The sequence below is a fragment of the Clarias gariepinus genome, chromosome 18 (genome assembly GCF_024256425.1).
Source record: "Clarias gariepinus isolate MV-2021 ecotype Netherlands chromosome 18, CGAR_prim_01v2, whole genome shotgun sequence".
Lineage (NCBI taxonomy): Eukaryota > Metazoa > Chordata > Actinopteri > Siluriformes > Clariidae > Clarias > Clarias gariepinus.
This window is the reverse complement of record NC_071117.1, coordinates 13,420,121-13,439,062: the sequence shown is the minus strand read 5'-3', so window position 1 is coordinate 13,439,062 and position 18,942 is coordinate 13,420,121. Positions and strand designations below refer to the sequence as shown.

At 39.6% G+C, this 18,942-nt stretch overlaps 1 protein-coding gene across 2 annotated transcripts in view; it reads right to left on the bottom strand.

Annotated features, from left to right (window-relative positions):
* kcnq5b (potassium voltage-gated channel, KQT-like subfamily, member 5b) overlaps nt 1-18,942 on the bottom strand; it is a 109,926-nt gene that overhangs the window by 22,509 nt on the left and 68,475 nt on the right. For both annotated transcript variants that reach the window (XM_053476881.1, XM_053476882.1), the window contains exons 2-4: nt 8,796-8,886; nt 5,748-5,874; nt 1,035-1,210 (exon numbers count right to left, since the gene is read on the bottom strand). In XM_053476881.1, coding sequence (XP_053332856.1) covers nt 1,035-1,210; nt 5,748-5,874; nt 8,796-8,886 — 394 coding nt within the window. The remainder of the gene's footprint in view (nt 1-1,034; nt 1,211-5,747; nt 5,875-8,795; nt 8,887-18,942) is intronic.

The window sequence follows — 18,942 nt, the reverse complement described above, 5'->3', positions numbered from 1 at the left end:
TAAATACATATGATCAGCTATATCGGCTGTTTTAGGATTGTACAGCACTTTGGTGCCTTGTGTTAAATGTGCTTAAAAAATGAATTTGACTTTAACTTGCTGTGCAGCCCAGGGAAAAAGATTCAAAACATTACCGATAACATTACGTTTATTAACATGAGAGTATTTTCCCTTGTCTAAATGTGGTTTGTCATAAGCAGGGTCACTGTGGTTTAAACTACGGATTTCTTTATGGTTTGGGAAAATATAACGGAATAATTTCATCAGAATATCTGTCATGTGAGTACAAATAAAAATAACTGTGGGACTGCACGGGCTTGGTCAGAATTCCTTTGGGAGCGGCCCAGAGTGGAATAAAAAATAATAATAAAGAAATAAATAAATAAATAACAGCCCTCAGACAAGCTCTAGTAAATATGTGTTTACTCTGTATAATCTAAGTATATCATAGAGGACTGAGATCATGGAGGGCCAGCATCCAACACAATTTGGTAATTCGTCCACTAATTCAACTAACCTGTTAATTACCAGGTTCAGTGAGTGTGTTTACGTGTTGGTGAACACTGGCCTTCCGGGACTGGAGTTTAAAATCCCTGCTTTAGGAGTTTATCACTCACTTATACCACTTTATCCTGTATACAGGGTCGCGGGAGGGCCTGGATCCTATCCCAGGTTGGTTAGATCAAGAGGCAGGGTATACCCTGGATGGGGTGCCAATCCATACATACAGTAGATACACACCAACATGCTGGTTCACACACTACTGGCAATTTGGGAACACCAACTGCACCTAACCTGCATGAGTTTGGACTGTGGGAGGAAAACCGGAGTTCCCGGAGGAAACCCACCAAACACAGGGAGAACGTGCGCACAGACCCAGAGACGGGAATCGAACCCGAGAGACAGTGAATGATTGAACAGTGTCCTAATATAACTTTTTCGGACAGAGGCATCAATTAAATACAGTTTAATCTCATCATCTCTAATCCTGACTCAATTTGTCTTTAGGTCAGTATAAAAGTATCCGAGTGTACCTTGCTGTGTGCATAAACGACAGAGCCCAGAAGCTTCCAGGTGCCTCCGCGGCGGTCCATGCGCACCATGCGCAAGATCTGCAGGAAGCGTAGACTCCTCAGTGCCGATGCGGCAAAGATGTTGCCCTGGCTACCAGCTGAAACCACGGCGACCGATGCGATCAGCACAATGATGTCTGGCAGAGAGACAGAGAGAGAGAGAGAGAGAGAGAGAGAGAGAGAGAAAGGAAATTTTGATTTGTTGGATGGTAAGGCCTGGAAGCAATGCACTATGTTCTGTAAGAGCTGTCAGCGCTGTCCAAAGCCGCCCCCCCACTGTCTCGTCCCTCTGCTGTCATTTCAAAACCTCAAGTTTAACATTAAACAGGCCAGATCTGTCTACCGAGTCAAACCTGTAATGTTCATTATGTCCTATAGATCATTAATCATAATTATCCTGATGATTCCACTGTTACAGTACATTGGTCTCATTGAACATGCTTGCAAGTTTTTCTTTTGAATAAATCGGATTTCGCATTTCTTCCTCTTTCGTCATGAAGAGCTCGATGCTGCAATGATGGGGTTAAATAAAAAAAAAAAAATACAATAAATCAAGATTGAGAACAGGATCCTGCTGTTAAAAAGAAATATTCTTTTTTTTCCCACTTTCTCCTCAATCATGTACTTTCTCGCTACTTGAGAAACACAGAGAGAGAGAAAGAGTGAGGACGAGATGAGAGGACAAAGGAAGTTCAAACTAAACCCACATCCACTTAAGAAACCCTCAAAGAACACAAACAGCTCCAAGCCTCAAACAGACCCATAATATTAGCTTTCCCCTCCTTGTTTTCCCCTCCTCACATCCCATCCCATCCATCTCAAGCTCCTCCAAACGAAGTCTCCGAGCTCTGATGTTCCCTGATTCATTGTTTCGCGGTGTCGTAAATAATGAGGGCGATGCTTCATCGCCGTGTTTCGGGGCTTCAGGGAATACAGGGACGCGCTGATTTAGCAGAGCGTTCTGCTTTTCATAAATCATGGACTAGTTAGACAGAACGTGTACTCGATTTAAAAAACACACGTAACAGCATTGTTACAGCTGCCAATCTGCCTCGGACTGAGCTTCGAATTAAAATTCCAATGATGATAGATCAAGACTTATGGAATCAAGTGATCTCTGAACACGTTTTTTTTTTTTTTTGGACCCCATTTCTTCTATAAAGTTGATGGTTCAGCATTTTTTTGTATTCATACTTCTGACATTTAAACTGTGTTTTTAAACGTTCATTTACAATAAAATTTTTTCCCTGTTTTTCTTCCCAATTCTCACCCATCATTGGTGCATTCCCTTATCAAAGCTACTATTAGAGCTGTGGAGCCGTGATTGATGTACCTCTCACCCCTCCCCTTTGAGAGAGCTCGGCCAATCAGCTCTCTCCAGGTCCTACCAGCTGCGAGAGGTTACAGCATCACCCGGGAATCGAACTAGCACTCTCCGGATGATAGGGCGAGCGCTTTACCACTCGGAGGCCCAATTTACAATACAAATTTGTCACTGCTGCAAAGTAAGTTGAGTATAAAGAATAGCTATTTATTGAAATCTCCCTACAAATGAAAAAAAAATAAAATAAAATCCTACGTAACACTTGCAGCATTTCAAGAGCCATTCATAACACACACACACACTTAATACTGTACGTGTAGCTCTCTCTCGGTTGTGTGCTATCATTCATACTGATGCCTACGCCTGCATTATTTACTTTTCATCAGCACTTTCCGTGATGCAAATTGTTTTTAAATGTGCCTTATAAATAAAACACTTATTCAGAAACACTTCTGAGACGTCCTCCTGTTCATCTACATGATATCTTTCCTGTCCATTGAGAAAAAAAAGGTACTGTTTATTTATTTATTGATAACCACAATGGTGCTTAATGAGGCCCGGCAGCTTCTATAATGACATGTAGAGCATGGAGCTCATTAAAAGCTGGCAAAACAAAATAAACACTCAATCTGGTGCTGGCGTTTGGAAAACACACACACACCTTGGGCTTGTTTGAATATATTACTTCTATGAAATCATTGCATAATCGTTATTTTCTTGGAAAAAGACTTCGGGGAGGAAATACGCACGCTGCTGACGGTCATGCGTCTCACTGACCCTTTCTCCCTGTCGGTGTCCGGTGGGATTTAAACCTCCCTTCGGACCAATTGCTTTCTGTACAAACAAGAGTGGAGTTTTTTTTTTTTAATGAACTGCTTTAAGCAATAACAGGGTGAACACGAGGAGTGTATGTACATGTGTACATGTGTGTCCAGACATTAATGCATTAACGCAATTAAGGGAACGGTAAACTAAAAAAGAGTAAGAAATGAATATGCATTTTTGTATATCTTCAGTTGTATAAGGACATTAGCTAAGTTTTACTCAGCATCCTGCAGAACCACAAACAGTTCCTCTGAGCACTTGGACTGCTGCACTTGCTTCTTTTTTGTATGCAAAGTATTTTTCTGCAGTTTTAAAATTTTGTAGTGAGACATTAATGTTTGTAAATGTAATGTATATACATGCATACGAGGGGTGTTCAAGTCAAACTGGAACTAATTCAAAAGTTCTAATTTAAATTTTATTTGTCATATACATGGTATGCAGTGAAATGCTTTAACGACTGCCTGTGACCTTAAATAAACTGATTATTATTAGGAAATAAATATGGAATAAAATAAGAAATAAAATATAGAAAATAACTTTAGCTAAGGAAAGGAAAATATATAAGACAAAATATAAAATATTAGAAAAAAAAGTATATCATTTTTTTTAAAGAAAACCTAGCTGTACAAATATGTAAAAAGAAATGGTTTTCTGAACAAATAAATATAGAACTTTAGTGCTGGCTCAATTTTTTTTGTTTAGAGCAATATATGTGTGGCTCAATAACTTGCTGGACTTAGAAAAAAATATTTGATTTACTTTCAACTTACCAATTTTTATTTATTATATAGAATGCCATATTCTTTATTTTCAATTCAATTCACTCTCCATTTAGGGCCGCGGGGGCCTGGAGCCTAACAGGGAGGGTAACATTAGGGCACGAGGCGGGATTCACCTCAGATAGGGTGCCAATCTATCTCAGGGCACACACACACACACACACACACACACACACACACACACACACACACACAAACACACTCATACACACACACTCATACACACACACGCACACACATACACACAAACGCACACAAGCACACACACACTCATACACACACACACACACACACACACACACACAAACACACAAACACAAAAACACACAAACACATACACTTATTTACACACTACGGGCAAATCAGGAACACCAATTAGCCTAACCTGTATGTCTTTGGACTGTGGGAAGAAACTGGAGTACCCGGAGGAAACCCACCAAGCACAGGGAGAAAATGCAAACACCATGCACACAGAGATGGGAATCAAGTCTGGCATATATATATATATATATATATATATATATGAAAGTGTGTTGGAGGAAATATGTATAAATCATAATAATCAGTCTGATGGTAACGTTGGAAAAGAAAAACTCCCTGACTTGAGTACTAGTTACATACAGTACCTAACAGAGTAAAAACAATCTATATGTGGTTATAGGACCCTTCCACGCACGAACGCACACAAGCACACACACACACACACAGTCACAGACAGGAAGCTTAACGATGCCCACCCATTCAAAACTATAGGGCCAGGGATAAATGCTGGCTGTGCAAACATGTACACACACACACACACACACACACACACACACACACACACACACACACACACGCAAGAGTGCACAAGAGGTGAGACAGTTCATCTCTAACAAGCTCTACTCCAAACAGACACAGTGAGGCCAGGAACAGTGGGAAAGAGCTATGGAGGAAGTTAGGGCTCCCGGTGGCCTCGTTGCCAGATTGTGGAATATGACACCAAAAGGAAATGAGGCTGCAACTGCGCCGCTTAACCAAAGCCATCTACGCTCGGTCACGGTTATCAAATCATTCAGTCTGGCTGAAAATTGATTTTACATGCAAATTTGGGAGAGTGGACGAGGCCTGGAGAAAGGGGAAAATGTTTCTACTAAATTGCTCGTGTTACTCCAGGAAAATGGTTTTGAATGAATGGTTTTGTGAATGTGTTCATTCGAGAAGCCATGTTTTTTTTTTCTGGCTCTCAGACCCTCATGGCTGGCTCAAACAAAAAAAGATCTGAAGTTAATGTTTTATAATGTTTTATACTAGATTTAGGTTGCCAGGTTGCACACATGCTTGGTTGATAAATGACTTGCTGGAGTTTTAAAGGTAGCCAGATTGCAGCGTTGCCACGTCGGATGAGCAAATAGTACAGCAGGCTGAAAGCAGGAAGGTAAAGGTGAACGGTATCAGGTTCTATAGCTAAAGGTGACACAGCCTGAAGGCCTGGAGGCCAGGTGTCATGTAGGAGTGAGCAAAATGAACAGCTTAGCACCATAAGGCTTGGACGGCCATGAAAGAATGAACTACGCGCACTGACGTCATGAGGAGAAAGCATGAGGCTTCACGTGGACATCGCAAACATCAAACCAATGCTGGTACAATAAGGGACATCTCAGAAACTGGATATATGGATAAATCAATTTACTTGTAAATTGTTCACAAGAGCATTTCCACAGTTCAATAACTTCTCTAAGGTACGAGACTCATGACGCTTACCTATAATGCTGAATGGCTTTCGGGCGAATCGCAGCCGTCCCTGCCATCCTCGGTACCGGCAGCAACAGCCTGCTGACCAGATCCGCACCAGGTACTCCATCCCAAACACAATAATCATCACAAACTCCTGGAGGAGAGCAGTCAGGACAAAGCATGTGTTACCATGTGTAGATACAGGAAACTACATACAGTACAGACATCAGATAAGGCTGACTACACCTAACAAACCTGGTTCCTTTAAGGGTTCTGAAGATGCATAATGTATTCTAGCTTTCTGTGCAAAACCTTCGAGGGTTCCTTCTGAATTTTTTTTTACTGTTCGACATAGACCTTTTTTTTTTTTTTTTAAGAGGACATAATGTATTTAGCTATATTTTCACTCTTATTAAACAGGGTTCCTCCTTTGAAAGTTCAGCTTTGGAAAAGGGTTCTACATGGAACCCTTTAATTGTCATTTAGATGAAACTTGGACTATTTAGAATTTGCATTAAAAGACATAAATAGGGGACAGGGGTAGCTCAGTGGTTAAGGCATTGTACTACGGTTTGGAAGATCCCAGGTTCAAACCCCACAACCACCAAGTTGCCACTGTCGGGCCCTTGAGCAAGGCCCTTAACCCTCAACTGCTCCGATGTGTAATAAAAAAAAAAAAGTAAGTCGCTCTAGATAAGAGCGTCTGCCAAATGCCTAAATGTCAATCTAAAAAACTGTAAAAATTCTAAAATGCAAAATTGTTAAGATATTGCAACATGAATTTGACCTGGTTACGGACACTACAGATTTTTTTTGCTTTTTACCAAAACAATTTTTTCCTATTTTTACAGGTCAAATACTTCTAGAAGCTTACACCAATTTTAGTATCAATACTCACAAAGAAATACAAATTTGCAATTTAAATTATTATTATTGTTTAAAGCTGAAAAATGCCCTATTTCGGGACACATAAAAATCATCTCTCCAAAATGGCTGACGTAACCATCTTAAAATTTTTAGATAGGCAAGAGTGGTCACTTTCATGTTGCATGAACTTCAGATGTAGCTTCTTTGGCACACACATTTCTGTATATAAAATAAATAAAAAAATCAGCTCCAATACTGCGTTTAGGCTGCTAATATCTACACAGGTGGTATAATTGATTAGAGAAACCCCCTGTCAGGTTGACTGAGCGCAAGCGGTAATACAAGCAAGAAGTGATTGAGTATCTCTCCTCGTTAAGGCTTTTGTACTGGAAACGCGTGCGGGTCAGATTTACGAACACAATAGAGAGCTAATCTGATTACGAAGCCGTTGCTAATCCCTGATTTCATTAGTACAGCTGCAGAAGCGTGTAACAAGACCAAAACCCACTTATGATGATGATGAGATCCGTTGTCTCACCATCCAGAGACGTCTGATTTTCCCCATGACTGCACTTCATTTTACCGATCTGATCAGTTAGCTGTAAACGGGTTTGTTTGTCATCGAGTTTAGTCTTAGCGATCGCAGTAAATGATACGGTGATAAAGGTAAACGGATTCACAGCAACATGCTAAAATGTTTTCTCTCTGTTTAAGCGCTGCGCTATACAGCCCTGAAGAGTAAATTGTCCTAGTGGGGAGGTAGTTTGTTTGTCAGTTATAAACAGGATATGACACGGTGAGATGGCCAGGAATAGACCGTATGAGTAACTAAATAACCCTCAAAGAGCTTTTGATCTGCAACCTTCAGAAACACCAATAAGAGCTTTGATCAGGGCTCTAATGCAGTAAGAACAGACATGATGTCACGCTTTCCCACAGGTCGCCCTAAATGTTCTTATGCAATGTATAAGAGCGATAGAGTATATTCTTTATACAGCGTTTACGCTGAGCAGCAGAACAAATCTCTTTACTTGGTTATCACTGCATTTTGATTGAACTGTTCCACAGTCATGTGATTTGTACAGATGGCCACTGTGTTTCCTTTAATTTGTCATCCTTATCTGTGTACTCAGTGTGTGCATGAGTCGTCCACTCTTACAAAGTGTGGCTAATGGGACACGTTTCCCAAGGGTTTCTCCTTGGAACCCTTTCTTAAAAAAAAAAAAAAAAAAAATCAAACAAATAATAATAATAATCATCATCATCATAATTTGACGTGAGCTACATGTACGTTTTAGGAATTTTAGGAATCCATAAGATCCCTTAATGATGCTAGAAGGAAACATTTTGCTATGATTTATAGGTTACCAGTGGTTATGGTTGTTATGGTCTCTAGTTGACCAGTGGTTAGGGTTTGTATAAGCTATAGGTTACCGGTGGTTATGATTTATATGGTCCATAGGTTACCAGTGGTTATGGTTGTTATGGTCTCTAGGTGACCAGTGGTTATGGTTGTTATTGTCTACAAGTTACCAGTGGTTATGGTTGGTATGGTCCATAGATTACCAGTGGTTATGGTTGGTATGGTCCATAGATTACCAGTGGTTATGGTTGCTATGGTCCATAGGTTACCAGTGGTTATGGTTGCTATGGTCCATAGATTACCAGTGGTTATGGTTGGTATGGTCCATAGGTTACCAGTGGTTATGGTTGCTATGGTCCATACAGTAGGTCACCAGTGGTTATGGTTGCTATAGTCCATAGGTCACCAGTGGTTATGGTTGATATGGTTTATAGGTTACCGGTGGTTATGATTTAAATGTTTCATAGGTTACCAGTGGTTATGGTTGTTATGGTCTCTAGGTGACCAGTGGTTATGGTTGTTATTGTCTACAAGTTACCAGTGGTTATGGTTGGTATGGTCCATAGATTACCAGTGGTTATGGTTGGTATGGTCCATAGATTACCAGTGGTTATGGTTGGTATGGTCCATAGATTACCAGTGGTTATGGTTGGTATAGTCTTTAGGTTACCAGTGGGTATGCCTACTTTAGGCTTTATGGTCCATATGTTACCAGTGGTTATGGTTGCCATTGGTTATAGTTGTTATGGTCTAAAAAGTTACCAGTGGGTATGGGTGCTATGGGCTATATACTTTTGCACAGTACTGCACTGTATCTAACAGCTCTTTTTGTTGTGAACTCTTACCAGTATAAACAGAGAACGAGATGACATTTCTTGATGATCTGGAATGGTTGAGAAGACGGACAGCACCAAACAGCCAAACACCAACACAAACCTGTTCAAGAGAAAACAAACCAGGATTAGTTAGAAAGAAAGACAAATATGGACCATCGATTAAATGATTGTAGTTTTTCTTTTCTTTATTTATATAGATGATTGACATAGAAAGAAATGCATGACTAATTTATCCCAATTAATGCAACTAAGAACAAGACAAACAGGCAAACTGATAAAAGTTTCGGCAGTCCGAGAAAAAAAAAAAAAAAGCAATTACGGCTTGATTAATGACTGCATGTTTTGCAAGATGAATGAATTCGTCAATGGAACACTAAGACAAACAAAAAGTTTCCTTCGGGGATAAACTCGGATAATGGCAGTATTTAGGGATTTGCAGCTGAACCCAGCTTAGCCTTGCTGTCCTTTAACTGACTGAATTATTTCACCATAGCTTAGATTCCTAACATGATTAAAATGATCATGCGAAATCCCTTAACAAACCCCCGGCCGCAAATTGTCCTCTGGAAAGAGATGCACGCATTGCCTGACCTTTCAGATGGTTCAACCTTCATTTTTCCGTTACGCTAATCTGAAATCGGGCTGGGAGGAAACCGCCGCAGAGCGTCTGAAATATGAGGTTAGAGATGTAAATTGCTGACCCTTGCATAAGGAAGGCGGACATCTGCGAGTGATCAACTGCAAAGGCCTACTTTAGGCATGATGGCTCAAAGGCAAATATCCGCCAATCTTTCCCAATTAAACCGTTCCCTTTATTCAAATGAAACTCTATACCAGTGGTATTCCGTTTGATTCATAATAATCCCATCACACCCAGGCTGAAATTGCTACTCAGCTGTGCCAACATTGCTAAAAAAAAATAAATAAATACAAGCAGACCAAGTCAGAGAGTATTTTGTTCAGGTATAGTGCGGCAATCAGTAAGATATAAACAGCTCCTCTATTTTGTTACTCAACCACAGAGACTAAAGGGGGACAAGGTGAAGGACACCCTGGACTACAGGGAACAGGCAACACACACACACAGGCATGAATACACATACTGCAGGTTATTGGGAAGCAGAGCTTACATTACATTTCCCTGACGGCAGGTTCGGTGCCAGTCAAAAGTTTTGACACAAGTTTGGATTGAAATTCTACAATCTGGTAAACCATGAAACGCAAAATCAAAACTCTGAAATGACACATATGGCATTCGGTAATTAAAGTAACAAGAACAACACTTAGTCAGGTGTTATTTTAAGACATGACGGTCAGCTGTTCTGGAATAGTTTTGTCTATAGTATAGTGCATTTGCAAAACCCATCAAGCACCATGATGAAACTGTCTCTCATGAAGACCTTCCCTGGAAAGCAAGACCAAAACTTACCTCTGCTGTAGAGGAGACGTTCATTAAGCCTTAGAAGTTACCAGCCTCAGAAATCACCAATTAACAACCAGTTAAGCATCTCAATATCAACTGTTCAAAGGAGATTATTGCATATTTTAGATGTCGTCAGGGCTGTTTTACAGTGTAGAAAAAAAACTAAAATCAGGAAAGACCATGGAATTAGAAGGTGTGTCCCAACTTTCGTCCCAACTTTTGACTGGTAGCCTAACTAGGTCCTCTAACAAAAAAGTACAACCATGGCACAGGTAGATTTTGAACTTTCTTTTCTTTTAATTTTCCCCTCCAATTACTGTTTCTCTTAACATTTAAATAATGCAACAAAAAAAAAACTGTTAATTTACCGTTTATCTACAGTTAAAGAAAAGCAAAACGATCCGAAAGTATACTATATATACCATTTTTTTTTACAAACAGGATCAGTTTCTTGAGGCAGAAGACAATGTGTGCACTCAGGTCAAGTTACACTTATATTTTGGTACTTTTGATGCTTTTGATGCGAACAACAAAACCCCAAACAGTTTCCGTGCCTTTATCAAGTCCATAGAAATCTGGGACACATGGGTTTCTTTTAAACATACAGAGCAGAAAGTTTAGACAAAGTCCTAACATCCATGAAAGTTGAAATAGAGAGAGAGAGAGAGAGAGAGAGCACAAATTTCTTTCTGAAACTTTCTACGAATAATTTGTAAGACGCCAAGAATAAAAAAAAAATATTTAAAAAAACAGTCCAGATTCCTAAACATTTCATCGTGCGACATCCCATCAAAAAAATCATTAGACTGAAAAACACACAAGGGTGACTATGCTTTTATGTTTATTAATAAATATGCTAATGTAAAACACCCATTAGCTAAGTTAATTTCCGCGGGTACGGCACAACAGCTACCAGTTTGGGAGGACGAACGCTCAGAGTGCTTCATTGGGCGCTGCCGCAGTGCTTCTTATTCAAATGCCGCTCGTGTTTCGGCGTAGGAAGGGAGCACTATCTGTGCTATTTTGTATACATAAGCTAATAGACATCCGCAATTAGCTAGCGTCGCTTTGACCGAGCGGGGGGAGGCAAATGCCATCCTTCCCACCAACGGAGTAGGATAATTATGCTCTCTCACTGTGACATCTTTGGGATTTTAACCTGCAATCTCCCGACAACGGGTTGTTTACACGGAGCCGATCAAACACCAGTGCAGGCCAGATGACACGCTGCACACGGATCTGATCTGTAATAAACCAGAATGCATGATGTATTTACTCTAATATTAAATGCAGACTGTACTTTATCCATTACATCACACTTTTATTGTATGCCAGCCATATGAGACTCTTCTATCATATTGTTTTCTGTGTGAGTGAAGCGAAACCGCTTCCGCTAACACCGTGACCTTCCACAGCTGTGCTGGCAGCACAACGGCCCGTGTGATCCTGCTGTCCGACGAATGAGAACATGGTGTCGTTTACAAGCCCCTGAAAGTGGCCGGGGGATTTAAGAACGGATCGAAGGGTCATGTCCAGAGCCCCAGCAGCGCATGTGAAAGTGGTGGGCGCTCTACGGGTGACTAAACCCTTCACCGTGACCTTGACCTCTACATGACGGCTTTGTTCGCCTGCACAAACCATCTAGGTCCCAGTTGTTCTGCGAGCGAGGATAAGCGCTCGAAGACAGATTGAGCAGCAGTTCTCTTACTTTCTCAAAGCTTTTGTAATCTTAAAAATTTGGACCTTCAGTATTAAAGGCTTGAGGTAGAAGACATTACACAAGTGCAAACTTTAAACAAGTCACACCGTCTCTAGAACGCAGGGAGTTTTAAGTTTTAGGAGCACTCCGTGGAAACCTTGGCAGACTGAAAGGTGAATTTAAAGATGGATTCGGCACTCGTGCACATCCATATGACGCAAATCATACGCACTCAGGAAAATGACCTGAATGAGATGCAGCCTTTGTTCTCCTGCCTTTTTTCTTTTTCCTTAGCGTTGAAGTGCTTCATGCTGCAAACAACTTTTTCACAGGAGAAAAAAAAAAAAGAGAGAGACTGAAAGCTAGAAAATGTGTAGATCACAGGGCCATGTGCCATTCATCAAGCTTGACTAATTGCACAGGCTTTTGTTGTGCTCGCGAGTTACTTCCTGCCCTGATGGGTGACACCTGGTTGAATGTGGAGTGCCATAACCTTTGATGCGGCATGACAGGCTCTTAACCTTTTAAACACGGCCCATGGAAAACACATCACGTGGTCTTGCCCAAACAGAGAACGAGCAGACACTGAAAGGAGGGGCCACTTTACATAATCAAAGGGCTTTCCTTAACACTCTCTACCAAGGACGGGCAATTAACGGCCACACTCGATCTCTCGCCACTTCTGTCGATTGTACATTCTACTCATATGTTTGCAATTTTTCCCTTTAGCCGTTATAGTATTCGGCTCCGCTATGACAAGAAACAGGGATTGAGCTGCTGATGACTGAAAAAGAGCGTGTCCAAATACAAGGATATATCAGTTTACTTTTCTTTGGGATAGTTTTCTCGGTCAACTGCAACATGTATAGCCAAAAAAAAAAAAAAGAGGAAACAACCCACAAATACTTAACTTATAAATCTCAGAAAGAGAGAGAGAGAGAGTCAGCCAAAAAGCGTATAAACACTTTAGGAAAAGTAAAATAGTATAGTTTATTTAATATTTACATAACATTAATAATATTATTATATACATCAATATGTACAGTAATTTATAGCGATAATTTAGTATTCAAATACTTATACACATTTTTCCTTTCCTGGAAAGTGTGTATACATTTTTTTGGGTTGACTTTATAAATGACTGACCAAATTTTGTTATAAAAAACAAAAAAACAAAAAAAAACATGTGCAGGTTAGATGTAATAAACTAAATGTTTTTACAATAATTATTTCATTAGAGATGGGAGAAAATCTTTAATTCAGTTACGTTTGAATCAAATTACGTTTTCTTAGTGTGGTAATTCATGTATCACCACTCTCAGCCCAAAATCGTGTTTTTTTTTTTTTTTTTTTTTTAAGTATTCATGTTTGAATTTGAGTTGGTAAAATGTTGCCATTTCCCTAGGTAGCATACTCTAAACTATTTACACACTGGCAGGCAGCACAACATCCTTCATGGTACAGTAAGTGCAAAATATATCCTAAGTTTGCTAAAATTTGATAAAAAATTTAATCGGGATATTTATAAAATTGTGATACACAAAATCGCAATACAAATCAGATCAGCACCTACAGTAGGTATCAGAATAATATCATATCAGCTAATCCCTGTTTTTTCATTATTTACATAATATCTCAATCACTTATTTAGCACCAGGTCCATTTTCCTAATACTTGGGTTATTTTTTGGGATTTAATATTGTAGGATTCACACTTTCTATGACCTTTTTCCATCCTTCTATTTCTGACAAATAAATTCAGTTTTTGTGTATGTTTTCTGACCTATACAACCATCGGCCAACTTTCTTTGGCTTGTTCAATAATGAACCATATGAAAATAAACCAAACCAAACCAAACTGCGAACAGAACAAAAAGTATAAATGTCCCTCCCAGGATTTCCAAAATAAAAGTAATAAAAAAGGGTACCCTGAGTGAGATTTCTCGCTCTAGTCCAAGCGAACTCCAGCATGGTTCGGTTGAGAAAATGATTTGGACGCTTACCCAAGTGAAGGAAGTGACCCGAACATCCAGGGTATTTTGTGCTGTGGGCAGAATTTATTTCTCTTTTTTGTATTTGCACTGCTAAAATAAGTCTAACATCATGATCCATAAATATCTTTAATCATGTGATCTGTGCTTAAGTTATACAGTATGTATGACTTTTGTGTGCATTTACAGTAGCACAGTACAAAAAAAGTTTCACACACAGTCACAGGCTTTATGTAACATTAATTATATGAATGCAAATCACGAAAAATATACATTTTTAACCAAACTGACTAATAGGTGGGAAAGCACCCTTAGTCTTGTGCGAGGATTAGACCTAATAATAGCATAGCCGTACACCTCTCCGTATATAGGAGTGCACATGCAGACTACACAGGGAATACTTCCACGGGCTGTGTGTCATCACCTCAAATGCAGCAAAGTACAGAGGCAGACAGGGTAATAGTCTACAGACAATCTGCTGCTATTTTCTCTAATACACTGGAGCCTGCCAATCTCTCTAGCCATGCCAGTACATTAGAAACATCAGGGAGAGAAGCTGTGCTTAAATTCAACATTTTATTACCACATCAGTAAAAAAAGAGACAAATACAGGCTCAGTAGTTTCTATGTGGTCTACTGACTACTAAATACTGTACAAAGTTAGTCCTCAACACCAGCGAAATGTGACCTGTCCGTGGTGCTGAACATAAAATAAAACTGAATGAATTCTATTAAAAAAACATGACAGTGGTGGTCTACGTCCTTTCCTGTGAGGTAATATTATAATAGTTGAAACGTGAGTTTTTATGTCGTTCTGGTGACCTCCCTAATTCAGGTCCTGTTCATTGGTGGATGTAGAGCTACTCCTGGGAGCACTGGACATAAAGCTACTGTAGAATACGCCACAGCCCATTGGAAGGCTTCAAGCACAAACACATTCACACAGCTATGGACAATTCAGCATAGCCAATCAATCTGCTGTCAAGTTTTGGGAGGTTTGACGTCATCAGAGAACCCACAGGAAACCCATGCTGACTCAAGAAAAATCATAATCACATCAATAACAATGCAACAAGTCTTGGCAACCACAGAACACACAAACTAATTAAGAACCAATGATGATGAAATGTACTGGGGTTCTGACCATAAATAACGTGGTACAGAAAATGAATTAATAAATAATGCAAATCAATAAATCAGTGTTGGCAAGTTTCTGTGTGTAAAGGCTGACAAAGTAAGACTTCTGTCTGCGAATGGCTTTCACGTAGTATTATTACCAATAGGCTTGAATGCCACAAAACTACTTTGGCAAACAGAAGCTCTGCAATTGATCCATTAAAGGACTCATCAAAGGACTCACATTTGCCATCTGCACCCAATCCTTCCCACGAACCTTAATAACGAATCTGCTGCCGCAATGTTAAGAAACCACAATGACACCAACTGGTCCCTATTAGCTTTTATTTATAGTCTGCTTCATTAGCATTATTGAGTAAAGTCTTCCTTTACAGCTGGTGTGGTCTTCCTATCTTAGCTGTGAGAAGAATGTGGTCCTTGCATTCCCACACTGTCAGGAAATACGAGCTATGTTGCAGCATTTTTATTATTAATACATTTTTCAGTTCAGCAAGCTGCTGTACTCGGTGCTGCTGTTCATTACTCACTTGGCGAGTCCCACTAAATCTGTTTACCTAAAATCTCCCCACGTCATTTAGACTGCCTGAACTTTTACATAGTGTACTTCTTACAGCTTTTTCAGTTTAATGGTTCTAACAATGTAACAGAATTTCTTTCACTTGCAATCTTTTGTAAAAATGAAAAGTAGATCAAAGTAATAAGAGCTCAACTGATTGCAGTAGTCTTTTGCAACTGTGTTGCTTATTGTATTTCTCAGAACACAGACCTCCTTTGTTAGTAGTAAATCAACCCCATGGTAATAAAATGCATCAACATGGTAATAGAAATATTCATTGTTGCTGTTATTGCTATTGAGTACTGTGTCTTATGAACTGACATTTAAACGTTCATTCATGCTACGGTAGATCAATATCAACTGGTAAGCTAAATGCATTTAGGCAATTTACGCATGCTTTATAGGTTCTTATCGGATTTGTGAAACCTCAAAACGTAATCATTGCCTAAAACTCTGTCTGGCTATAAAATCCAATGATTAAAACTATCAAATTTCAGTAAATCCACTCACTCACTCATCTTCTATATCGCTTTATCCTGTATTCAGGGTCGCGGGGGGCCTGGAGCCTATCCCAGGAGGCTTAGGGCACGAGGCGGGGTACACACTGGACAGGGTGTCAATCCATTGCAAGGCACACACATACACACACTCACACACTACAGGCAATTAGGGAACGCCAATTAGCCTAATCTGCATGTCTGGACGGAGGAAACCCACCAAGCACGGGGAGAACATGCAAACTCCATGCACACAGAGACGTTAATCAACCCTGGTCGGTAATCGAACCCAGAGCCTAGAGGTGCAAGGTGGCATTGTCAACCACTACACTACCATGCCGCCCCAGTAAATCCAACCTTGCTAAATATAAAGTTGCTATATTGCTTCAGTTTTCAGAGTATACATGAAGCAGATAATAATCAGTCACAAGCAGTCTTTACCTCTCTTATACCGCCAGGTTCACACTTCCACAGTATTATTTTGACTTACAATCAACTATATACAGTAACAATCATGCCACAACAGTCACTGACCATTCGTACACTTCCTGATCTGGTGGTTAGACCTGTCACATAACAACACTGTAACAATCAGCTGTCTAAGTCAAGAAGTAAAACATGTCTAAACAATACACACACACACACACACACACACACACACACACACACACAAAAACATAGATATATATTTTTTCCACTCATACAAATAAATTGCTTGGTTTTGGTGAAATGTTTCTTAAAATGGCTTTGGCAGTTTGATTTTTAGGTTATAAGGGGCTTCGACTTTGCTTGACAGCAAAATTGCTTTCAAAAATATAGGACAAATCTGGTTTGCTTGACTTACTACTAAACATGGAAAGTCCATAAAAAACTAAAAAGACATACGGCATTCATACATACGGTTAATGACATGCAGCCTTCTTTAAACCATTTTCACCATTCAAGTATTTAACTGCAGCTAAGAGTCATACCACCGTACTGTACTTGAAGTCTTCTGTATGTGTCAATCAGTTTTAAGCCTTCATTTAGTCCCGGTTTGACTTAAACACCCCTCATAATTGAGACTTACACCGGTGGCTCGGAGCCCACTGCAGTTATTCCCATGATCATTTAGCAAGTCAATCATTTGATCCTTGAAATGAATAGTTAACTTTAAAATTGCCACCAACTTTTAAGTGACACATCTGTCTGTGAGAACTGAACAAACAATCATTCACCAACACCATTTGAACATTACAGGAACTCGGCTGGGAGTTATTGCCACATCCCCTGTCCAGGCCTGACCTCTTTCAAGCTGGTTCCATATGTTTGGGCCATTAAAAGAGTTCCTGGGAGGCCAGCGTTTCAGATGTGAAGCAGGCAGTCTGACCACGGCTCCAGTGTTCTAAGAAAACTTTCTACCTTGATGATATTCAAGCACTAGTGAAACACTGGGATAAGTGCATTAATGTAGCAGGCAGTTATATAAAAAAATAAAGGCAGGTTTTACAGTGTTCTTATTTAAGAAAGAAAAAAAGCAAAGAAAGAGAAAAGGACATAATTGACAGTAATGCTGAGTGTGTGTGGGCAGACTGCCAGAAACATCACCACTACAAACTTTTTATTCTGCCCTAGACACTCAGAAACAGCAAAGCATTTCTACACTGAAAGATGGCACCTGGTGTAGGATCTCTTCTTTTGCTTCTCTCTGAGTAACCTGAACTCATACAGTTAGATGAATAGGTTAGCCTAATATGCTAACACCCACTTATTCATATAAACAGAAAAAAAGTAGACATGTCTATATTCATAAATGCGTAAACAATCAAAAATAACCTATAAAGCATTTCTCAGCTCAGTCATATCAAATCTATTACCTTTTTGCTGTAAGAATATATATATATATATATATACACACACACACAGTACTGTATATGTTTGTTCACAATCCGGTGTTGGTTAATTGTCTTTATTTTAGTGATTAGCAGATGAGCAATGCTAATATGCTTATTGTACACAAACTGATTAGCAGCAAGCTGCCCTCATGCTAATACAATTTATATGCTGTGTGTATATATATATATATATATATATATAAAATCAGTTTTTGTACAATAAGCATATTAGAATTTTTCATATATATATATATATATATATATATATATATATATATATATATATATTAGCATGAGGGCAGCTTGTTTGATTAGCATGAAATACTGATCAGTTTGTGTACAAAAAGCATATTAGCATTTTTCATCTGCTAATCACTAAAACAAAAACATTAAAGGGGTCATACAGCACTACATGCACTATTTTAAGCTGTTTGGACTGAACTGTGTGTTAGGAGAGTGCGTACACAACCACTCTACGATGATAAAGAGCCGCCCAGTGGTTTTCTTTTCGTTTATTACAGTAACATCCCCCTTCTGAAATCAGGCCAATCGCAAAAGCCTTGCCTTGTGACGCCACACCACAAGAGGGCGTTCCTACACAAGTTGATTGACACTGGTGTTTTAGCAAAGACCCGCCCCGAGTGAGAAGACGCTGTCGGCCATTGTTTTTTCGCCGCTGGAGCAAAATGGCGCCTAAGCGAGTGTTGTGTACAGTTGTTGGGTGTAATAGCGAACACAGCAGTCGTCATTCACTACCTAGGGTTAGTGACCTAGGGTACCTACCTAGGGTTAGGTATCTGAGCCACTGAGGACGCAGTGGCTGAATTTAGTTTTTAAAGCTAACGTCCCCGCCGATTTACCTAAATGCGTTCATGTTTGCGATAATCATTTTTCACCAGACTGCTTTATAAACGCGGGTCAATATAAAGCAGGTTTTACTAGAAAGCTGCTCCTAAAAATGGATCTGTACTAACGCTTCC